The sequence below is a fragment of the Paramormyrops kingsleyae genome, chromosome 13 (assembly GCF_048594095.1).
Source record: "Paramormyrops kingsleyae isolate MSU_618 chromosome 13, PKINGS_0.4, whole genome shotgun sequence".
Classification (NCBI taxonomy): domain Eukaryota; kingdom Metazoa; phylum Chordata; class Actinopteri; order Osteoglossiformes; family Mormyridae; genus Paramormyrops; species Paramormyrops kingsleyae.
Window position 1 is genome coordinate 23,558,053 of NC_132809.1, and position 10,771 is coordinate 23,568,823.

General features: G+C 37.7%; 1 protein-coding gene across 3 annotated transcripts; it reads right to left on the bottom strand.

Annotated features, from left to right (window-relative positions):
• Positions 1 to 643: 643 nt before the first annotated feature.
• isl2a (ISL LIM homeobox 2a) lies at positions 644 to 7,536 on the bottom strand. 3 transcript variants are annotated; one of them, XR_011982299.1, is made up of 7 exons: positions 7,404 to 7,536; positions 6,801 to 6,990; positions 6,064 to 6,281; positions 4,725 to 5,005; positions 3,698 to 3,865; positions 2,477 to 3,122; positions 644 to 1,166 (listed from the first exon to the last, which is right to left on the bottom strand). XR_011982299.1 is itself a non-coding variant. In XM_072698416.1 (6 exons), exons 1-6 carry the CDS (start codon positions 7,459 to 7,461, stop codon positions 3,006 to 3,008), a joined length of 1,077 nt encoding a protein of 358 aa, XP_072554517.1. In that variant the 5' UTR covers positions 7,462 to 7,536; the 3' UTR covers positions 2,391 to 3,005. The 3 variants fall into 3 exon arrangements, 1 of the variants encoding a protein (XP_072554517.1); XR_011982298.1 differs by having other exon boundaries at positions 6,064 to 6,326; XM_072698416.1 differs by lacking the exon at positions 644 to 1,166 and having other exon boundaries at positions 2,391 to 3,122; positions 6,064 to 6,326.
• Between the last annotated feature and the right edge of the window lie 3,235 nt (positions 7,537 to 10,771).

Sequence of the window (10,771 nt, forward strand, 5' to 3'; positions counted from 1 at the left end):
AGTTTTACCGATAATACCGATAATTCATCTATCATCTTTACCGTGTCTGTGTTAGCTTCACATCTGAATTTCGTTACCTATGCATATAGGCCATACTTTTACCTGCTCTTCAAACAGTATAATAATAATAATAATAATAATAATAATAATAATAATAATCTATTTGCAATACTATTTTATTTCCATTTGTACGTCACAGAAAATATTAATGGAATTATAAACTAAACTTAAAGAGCAATCTAAAGGTTCAGGTTAAATATACATTTTTGTCTATATGCGTAGGTTCCCTCGAAATGCAATTTGGAGTTGCATTTCTTAGCTTTAGGTGTAACTTGTACTAATTAGTTCTAAGAAGTTCTCTAAACGTACAATACGTACATTCACGGTAGCCGTGTCGTTAATCGTTTCGATGAAAACTGGCCCCGCTAATTTCATATGCACACTACGTTAATATATGGTGCCCTTTGATAGCCGCACACTTGTAACCTTTAACATCCATGAAATGCTTCAGTTACACGATTGACGATTTGCCACCCATATTCCTAATTCACTTCAGGTGTTGTTTTCGAAATAAAAAAAAAATGCTTGCGTGTGTTCAAATCCCAACATAACAATCACCTACTGACGACACATACACGCTGACTGAAATATCAAATGTTGTTCCTTTAATAACTGATATACATGTGTTTCTCTAATATCGTTATAATAACAGTATAGGCCTACGTATTGCTTATATTCGCTTTAGATATTGAAATTGAGCTTAAATCACTAAGTGAGTATGTTTGCACAGATGAATACTTAAATGTCGAAAATTTTCCCTGCAAGATACTTAACTATTTATTAGTGGTCCAGCATCATCTTAAATCAAAATGACTGTAGGGCGTTGTAATTATTCAGGCAATGAATGTGAACTTTCGTGTTCAGTGTCCATTAATGCGTTGAAGCTTGTCCGAGTTTTTTTTTTTTATTACTCCGTTCTTCGCTGCAATTAGACCCATCCTCCGGAGCAAATCTTTTGATGCCTGAAAAGCCAGTCCAGGCTGACCTGGGGACTCCGTGTCCGGAGGCGATTCACAGGCCGGATTCTGATCGTATTGAAAATAAACGGAGGATACTCCAGGGTGGGTTTACCAGCTGGGCCCCTCGGTCCACTTCGGTGCCGCGTCCTGTGAATGAGAGAATCGAGTTGTAGCGGCTTCATTCAGCGTATCGTTTGCAGGTGATGCCAAGCACAGATAAGGAGCCGCCGATCCTTGTCGTCTGTCTAGACTTGTGACTTAACGAGCGAAACTGGAGTGATCACATCACAAATCCCCCGAAGACGCTAATTCGGAGTCCCGGAGCTCCGGCAATGAAGCCACCCACTCTCCCAGAAATAAACCCATGTCAATCCAGAAACCGCCATCGCTATGTCAAAAGCGGCCAGTGCACGAGGGGCCACGTCTGTATATTTAAGCCGAGTTCAAATTACGTTCATTGACAGTACTATGGATAGATATTACTTGCATATAAATAGGCCTATATTTTAAAACCCACTTTTGATTTTTGCATAGGCCTAATTTTGACCTGAAAGTTTGTTGTGGATAGATTTTAAGAAATACTCGTTGCACATTAATTGTATCATTTTGAATATAAAACGAATTAAAATATTTATCAGAAAGGTAATGAATTTATGGAGGACCTGCATAGTCTATGCCTACATGATATTGTCGTAAACAAAATAGAACACATAGAGCTTTTGCATTTAATTCTGGGGAATTAAGTAAAGTGGATTAAAACCATGATTTGACCCATAGTTACTTTTGCTTTTGCTAAAGTCAACTTCCGGTGGTTATTACCACGTGTACGCATATATTCATTAACTGTACACGTGTTGTTGCTTCAATACAAACTGCCTGAATTATGGGTAAAATAATTAATAATACACAGCGAACAAAACAATATGCAGTAATATATTGCAATTTTCACGTAGCTTTTGTTTTAATATTTAAAAGATACACTTAATAATTTTGCTCAATGAATTTTGAAAATATCGATTGTAGACTTTGAAATCACTTTATAATAGGCCAAAACATGCTAGACTTGATTGACTAGTGGCGTTCTTGCTTAAACGTAAAGTAAATCTGCAAATTATGGGAACGTTAAAATCTACGTGGTACTTAAGTTTCATACTTGATAATTAAAGTAAAACGACCATATGATAAATTAATTATGCGTTATGGTTATGCTTTGTTTTGAGATAAATTGGAATTGTGCGAAATTTGGTCATAAATAAATAAATAAATACATGAAACAAATATCTACTTCTTCGATACAAACCAGTTCTAACAAACGATCGTGTCGGTACATGAGGCTTTATCATGCAAACGTTCCTTTGACATAAAACACAGTCAGAATTTTGTTGTTTTATTGTGTTCAATGATTAATCTGTAGGAAGATTAATAGTATTTTCTACCAATAAATAACAATAACTTACTTCTCTTTGAGCAGCTCAAACAATCTGTCCTCCATCTCTTAAGATAAAATATTTTACAATCAGAGTAGCTTTTTATTGTCTTCGGATATCATGCGCAGAGAGACAAGCACAGGGGGCTTTGGACTTCAATGAAATCAAAGTGATGAAATAAAAAAAGATCATGTTGAGCAAACAAGACAATGATGACCATGATTTTTTTTAAAGTTCATAGATTCAGTACAGAAGAGTCAGTGGCCCGTAGTCAATAGCCGTTGATTGATTTGTAAATCCTCAAAGATTTATCTGTCCCTCCTTCTGGATAATGTTGATGCAGTAATATATTTGGGCACATTTTCCAAACATCCCATATCCTTGGAAGACAAACAAATCGGTGTGTTAAGCAATGCTTTGCTTTTCGTAATTCCGTATCGTCCTGCCAGTCCATTATTCGGAACGTGACTCGCTTCCCCCCTTATGATGCGCTGTTGATTTCTCATGCAGATAGCGGGAACATGCTAAGATGGTCGGGGCTGGGTGCTGGGGGCCCATTTCACGTCTCCACTGGGCTGGGTACCATACTGTTTGGCGTGTCTGGTAGCTGCGAAGACAGAGATGTAACGTCGCTGCCCGACGAGTTGACCAAGGAACCCGCTTCTGAGAAAGACACCTACACGGGGAGGAAAGGGTTTAGCACATAAAAAAGCATCAAATCATATGAAAAATGTAGACATATGTGACATTTTTTGTACAGGGCTGAGTTTTGAACAGATTCCAGACAGAAACTTTGTCCACATGCGCACAAAAACACACATGGTACTCCGACAACATTGGTAGGGAGTCGTCACTACCGTCCACACCCAAATCTATGCCCTTCACTCACAGTAAATAAAGTTTAGACCAAACAGCACACTGGTAGCAGCGAATATGATGCACCAGATTACAAATGTCAAATCGTGATTTCAGCAAGGGGGAGACAGATGCTCTGCTGTGTGTGCGCCATTTTTCAGGTCCCCACGAAGATCTGTGAATGCAATCAAAAAACTAAGAATGCCAAAAGTCTTGTATTTTGTTTGCTTACTTATGGTTAAGGTCAGGGCTGAGTAGGGGTTAAGGTTGTCATTTTTGGGATTATGGTTTATCTCATTGAAATGAATGGAGAGTCCCCACAAAGATATGAATACAAACATGTATGTGTGCGCATGTGTGCACGTGCTTGTGTGTATGTGACTACTGTAATCATACCAGCTGTTGAAATGCAGGCTGGTCCAGATCACTCTGAAGGGCAAACTCGCTCAGAGCCTTCCACGGGGGCTGATAAGTCTGCACCTCCACCGGACTGGCCTGGACGGTGCTGTCGTGTCTAACGGGACTCCCTGCCACAAGGGGCGTCCCCGTCAGGCCCTGCAGATTCTAATGGGGCAGAACACAACATGTGACAGTGTTTCACGAGAAGAGACGACGGGCGCAGGCAACTCAAACAAGGTGCGCTGACGTTTAAGTACGAGTGTGAAAGGGAAGCTGGCAGTCACTTCATTTAACGCTCTCGGCCTTAACCAGACTAGATGTACACACATATATTATAAGCATGACAGTTTTATTGGCCATCGGCATGGCGCCCTTCCGTAGTGCCCCACGCTGCCTGGGATGGGCTCCAGGCCCCAGGCACCCTGACCAGGCTAAGCGGTTAGAAGATGAATGGGTGCGTCATACATTATTACGCTAATATATATATTACACATTACATTATTAATCGGTGTAATATATTATGTTAAAAAGAAAAAAGTGTTTCACTTCTGTGGTATAATTTAAGCAAAGCAAAAATTAGTACATGGTGATTTAATCTAAGTGTAACATATATCATATGTAATGAAAATTTTATTTTAAGTGCCATGGTAAGGAGTAGGACCATAATAATTAACCAGTTTAACTGTGGACCAAATTGACTGTGCGACTGAATCAAGAAAATATTTGGAGTGGTTTGAACTGTTAAGCTGAACTGTTCAAATATCACTCAGCATAATGCAGACATTTATATTATTATCAATAATGGTAACCATATAACGACACTTAATTCTCTGTTGATTGAATAATCCAGATATTATACGATATATCAAAACCACTATTTCAATTGTCAGCGCATTTCTGGTTATATTTGTTATTAAGTTAAAATATGAAATGACCACATGACCATATCTAAATGCACAAAGCTACGCTGACCGTACCATTTCCAATAATAGGTATAGATTAATGATCTCGTTAAAAAGCTTACCGATTTGTCGCTATGTTGCTGCTGCTGTAACTGCTTCATCAGAATGGATCGCTTCTTGTCTTTGCAGCGTTTATTCTGAAACCAGACTCGTATAACCCGCGGACTGAGACCGGTCATTTCCACCAGCTGCTCCTTCATTAGGGCGTCCGGCCTGGGGTTGGCGTTGTAGCACGTTCGCAGCGTGTGCAGCTGCTTCTCGTTCAGCACCGTCCGCACTCGAGTGGTCTTTTCGGACTGCTTATGGACATTTCGGTGCGGCGGCTGCCTCACTGCCACGGGATCTGTTACACAGAGACACAACGAATTGACCTGATTTCTGAAAGCTTTGCTTTTCCAACATGTTGAAGTTCAGACCACATTAAAACAATTACTGCATAAACATTTAATTACTCCGCAGGCGGCTCCTTTAAAAAAAAAAAAAAGGATTAATTTACGATTACTTTATTGTAATATTGACCTACGATTACGTTATTGACTTATGCTGTGCAATTTTGTTCAAATAATGTTACTTTAACTTGAAAAGTAGAAATGGGCCTAGTACTACTTCAGAAAGCCTTGCTTTTGATATTCTTAATTAATATTTGTATAATTAATTTATTTCAGAACAGGTAAATTCTGGCCCTAGTCTAACTTACAGGTCTATATGTATGCAAACAAAAGTACGTGAATATTCATGCAATCATACAACAATGTTTATTTCAAAGAAGCTTTCCGAAGAATAACACAAGAAAGAAAATTCCGCTCACTTGACGTTAAAAGTTCAAAGCATATGATGAATTAACCATCATTCCTAAAGGTAGAAAGAATGCACAACATTTACAATTGATTCACTTTAACGGGCGAATTTAAACAATTACGAATTTATCTGCCTTTGAAAAACTAAAATTACACTAATTTATGGTACGTGTCCATTGATTTCAAGACCTGAGGTTGGCCTAGTAGCCCGAAAACTTTGTGAACTATACATCTTCATAAGACAGCGGAAATGTCAATATTGTTAAGATGAATAACTTACAGGTCATAGGACATCAGCGTCGCCAAAACCGACACCTGGACAATAAGTCTCTCAGCGAAAGCGCAACGCCAAACACATTTTTGCACGCCTATCAAATACATTTTATTGACAGTTGTATTTCGGTGTTTATAAAATAAACAGGACATAAATTATAACAATAAAAATGACTTGTAAGGTAAAACATAACCTTAGTCAGTTTTGCCGGCAACACTGTAACCAAACCAATGGCTTACTGTGCATCACCGATTCTCCATTACGATCAATCCTCATACTTCCCTAAATACTGAAACGGTTCACATTACTAGATAAAACGAAAAGACGCACCTGCCATATGAAGAGCTCTGTTCGAGTGGAAATGCTCTGGGCTGACGGGGCTGTCGGCGGAGCTGCGCTCCATTAGAAGCCTGTGGTCAGCCCGACAGAGCAGCTCCTCATCCCGCAAGGAGAACTCATCTCCCGGCAGGAGCTGTCTGCTGCACACGGAGCACCGGAAACACTCGATATGATACACGTTGTCTCGTGCTCTCATCACCAGGTCACTGCTACTAAAGCCAAGGTTACATTTAAAACATTTTATTCCAAACAACCTGGAAAGAAAACGGCAACACATTTTAAGTATATTATTAAAAAAAACAATCTTCAAGTAATCAATCAATCAAACCACTATTTCGAATTTTGTTTATGGAAAGATACATATTAAATATACATTTACGATAACTACATCTATCTTTCGGCTACTGGAAAGATCAATATATTAATTTGCTAATTTTAAGCTGATATATATGCTTTTTTCGATATAACACAAGGTTTAATGAAAGAAACAAAAACAATATGAATTATTTTATATCAAGACTAAGGCACAAATAAACGAAACCAACAAAGGGGTTTCAATAAATTAGTTAAATAAATACCACTATTCTTTTTTTCGCATTTAATCGAATTTAAAGAAATTGTAAAAGCTTAAGTCTTAGTCATATTTTATAGGCATGTATATTGTAACTGATAACAGCTTGCGCATGACTATTCGAAATCACATTCGGACACAAGGGGAAGCTTCGCACCTGATATAATCTCTTTTGCAGTACGTCTTCCCATCCCTGACAAAGCAAGTGCATGTTTCATCCAGGTACTGACTGCATTCGGCACATTTCAGACACGCGGCGTGCCACTCCAGGTCCGGGGAAACTCTAAGTAGGTACTGGTCCTGTATCTGACTCCCACAGCCAACACACAAAGCAGATCCAGGCTTCTCTGCAAAAGTGAACAAAACGCAACCACCGGTTTCTTTACAGGCCACCGCACTCTTGAAATTGAACTTCGTGCACGTGAATATGTAACATGCACGCATGTATAGTGTTCGATTATGTTGTTCGATTATGGTGCTGCATAATGGAATGGGCTAATGGTCAAAACAAACCGTACAAATAAGCGAAACAGGTTTGCTAACATTCAGACATCAGTAAATTTTCATTAAAATTGCACAAGCACAAGAAACTAAGAACTTTAACTTTGTTGTTTCAGTTCAGTGACTACAATCATGCAATATATCTGTTGAGTACACTTTCAAATATGTAGTTTTGTGGCTTGCACCTTTAAATACTCGGCATTTCAGACAAATGGTTAAACATATTTCTTATAAAAGCTATCGTTATAATTTGACTTACGCTTGGAATGATCACCCATATCACCCAAGAACGAGGAGCAAAAAATAATATCCACCATGCAGAACCGATGGCAGTGACGGGAGACGAGAAAGGAAGCAGTGAACTGCCCGCCCGGTTCCTCTTCTGGCTGATAACTTGTATTTTCCAAACGGGAGCGACGGGATGAGCCTGCATTGCACTACAGGCGGTGTGACGTCACGCACCAACCCAACACGCACGTGAACGGGGCGTTCGCCAAGAAAATGCATCAAACGCACACGTTTTTACAGTAGTGATTTCTCATGACACAGGAAAGTAAACACAGTTTTTTAAGGAATGATCCAGGGAAGGGAAGATCAAACACTTGCAAGAGTGAGATAATGTTTTTATTCGCATATAACCTGTATAACATACCTGTGTGTATTTAATATACCATATATACATTTAATAAATGCCATTTGTATTACATGCATCTAATGTATTGCAGCTGAGATACAAGAGATGCATGTATGGTTTATTTTCATTTATATCAGTTAAAACACACCTGGGCAAAAGCTCGCGCGCGAGCTGTTATTACTGTCGGATGCGATCATAGAAATGAAAAAAAAAACACAATCACAAATTCTTAACTGCTACTTTCATACCGGCACGCGAAAATGAACCTCTACGAAGAAGAACAAGTCTTCTATTGTATCTTTCATGGGACATGAAAATAACAAAATATGTCCCTTGCTCACATGACGCTCGATTTGGACCGCCTGAGAAAACAATTGCCTAGAACTTGAATCAAAGCCCTCATATATATAATATTTATACACAAACAAATTTATTTGGTCTACAATTAAAAACTTTACCATTGAAAAAAAGGTCCTAAAACAGAAAGAGTTGAAATGGGTCTCTACTATCGATTTTCGAGAAGAGAGACCTCTGCTGGAAGGAAAGGTGAACTAGGACGTTGGTTTCTCACCTGTGAAATTTAAGATACGCAATTTCTTGCGTTCTAATAAATTGCTAAATTGAAGGCAGTGAGTACAGTTTGATCAAACAACTATTCAAAATGAGAGATTGAAAACATATAAAATAAACTGAATTACATTACCTGACTTTTACTTTACTGAATATGTTCTCAATGTTTTATCTTGTACGAAATAGAAATATAGCCTGTGAGTCAAAAGAACAAATTAAAGGAGAAAAAAAAAACACTTTTTGAGAACGATTTACAGAATACACACGTAGTCACACCCGTCTTAATTTTATTAGCTGGCAACTTACCAAGTAACCAAAAGATGCCGCATACATGCGTACAGTAAATCCGCAGAAACGATTTTAATATTAACCTACATCGAGGCGCGAGGATTTTCTCTGAACTTTTCACACAAGCGCACGACGCAAGCTTTAACATTATGGCAATACAGTTTGGCTAATTTAAACGTGGAAGGTCCCAGAAGAGATGAAAAACAACGATTAAACAAAAACATATTTGAAATAGCCTACAACAAGACAGATGAAATGATAAAATAACGAATAAATAAAAGTCGTTCCGCAAATGTCTAATTTTGCTAAGTCACGGGCATGCGCAGACTAAATTGTAATTCATCGTTAGATTTATAATTTGTTTTAAATTACTCATCAGTCAGGAAACTATTAACGATGCATAGCGTTAAATGCAACCTGTAGTATTTTTTCGTTTTAACAATAAATGTGCTTTGAGGTTTATAAATTTTATTTACGAAATACATTCCTAAAACGTTATGAAAACGAAAAGTGCGCATTTTCAACTGCTGTAAAACTACCTTGATGACAGACAGAAATAAGACTCTCTTTTGTTAAGGTTATGCAATATTCAATATTCATCTGAAATGATAAATATTGAAAAAACACACTTCAGAAAAAACCCGGGGATTCTAATTTTTAACCAAGCCAAAAAAAAAACCGCGGATTAAAAAATTTCGAGATATTTCCACTGTTCTTTAAAATCAATCGCGCTAATTGCCTTGATTAATTAAGTATATGGTCAAAGAAATTGTATTTTCAAGGTATTGGAAGCCAAGTTTTCAAATGTGCCTTGGTCGAAACAGGAGCAATGCTCGTGCCCTTCTCAGCATATTACCCTGGGCAAACCATGACCCCCTGCCGAACCTCACCTTTGACATTGACCTACAACCCCACACAAATAATTTAAAGTTTCAATTAGAATTAGTAGATGGAGGAAGATTCAGGATTACTGTTTGGGCTTAACTACTCAGGCGGCATACCCAATCATTGTCTTATCCAATTAGTTTATCTTAGTTTATCTAATCATCCCTTTTGGTGTACATTAAATAAGAAACCAACCAAACATTCACCTCACCATGAATATATTTTTAATTTGGTTAGAATATGATTATGCTGCAAATTTTATTCCCGTTGTATCTACAGCATTACGAAAAGCAAATATCACGCAGATAGCATTAAAAGCTCCATTATTTTCAGTTTTATTAAAGAGCGTTCGCTGAACGAATTTGAAATGCTTTAGCAGTTGAATCTATAGGCTGCATCGCGTGTAGGTCGTGATATACTTTTATCTAAATGAAATGTATTTCGCGTGATTACATTTTTAAATTATATATACTTTGTATTCCATAGTTCTTGGTTTTCATTTTAAACATTACAGGAAATTTCTTATTTGGTTAGTCAACATGCAGCACCGAAGAATAGCTATTACAACGTTTTACAGGTCATTGTGAGCTTAATTAGATTTTAGTCATAATTCCATTTTTATGTTCCCCAAATAATATGCACATTCTAAACTAATAAAATTAAGTCATATGGATCGTTATTCTTAGGCTATATCATCAAGTATATTTTATATTACGGAACATTATAGTATGAAACGCTTTGATATAAACACATGTAACTATTAATCTTTGTTAATAGGGTAGGCACACCTAATAATAAATCTAGAAGTCAGCTGCTCTTAACAAAAATATGTCTCCAACTGTATTGTGTAAAGTTATTTTGGTCACACATTCGAAGTGGCAGATGGAAATCCTGTCACGGCACTTTGTACACCGGAGTCAAACGTTAGCTGGCTGCAAATTGCTCATATTATATCGATAGGTATGTGTATGTGGAGCGACCCAGGGTGTACCCGCCTCGCACATCATGCCTGTCTCCCGGGATTACTGCGACGCTGATTGGATGCTGCTTACTGAAATTTAAAAGTTGGATATAATTAATAAAAGTAAGAACGGGCATCACTAAGCCTCATGTTGGGTTTCCCAGACTTAGCTCCTTCGGCTCATTTGCTGTCTTTTATTCCGACTCACTTCATTAGGCTATTGATTAGGCATGACCTGAAACAAAATATGGATCTTGATATGCAAACAAAAACATCTTTTCCTTTTTTT

Excerpts from the sequence above, each read along its gene's own strand:
- isl2a (XM_072698416.1), bottom strand. The coding sequence starts at position 7,461 with ATGGTGGATATTATTTTTTGCTCCTCGTTCTTGGGTGATATGGGTGAT. Across the intron at positions 3,866-4,724 it reads AGCAACATAGCGACAAATCG|AATCTGCAGGGCCTGACGGG; the intron begins GTAAGCTTTTTA and ends CTGCCCCATTAG. Across the intron at positions 3,123-3,697 it reads AGCCTGCATTTCAACAGCTG|GTGTCTTTCTCAGAAGCGGG; the intron begins GTATGATTACAG and ends CTCCCCGTGTAG.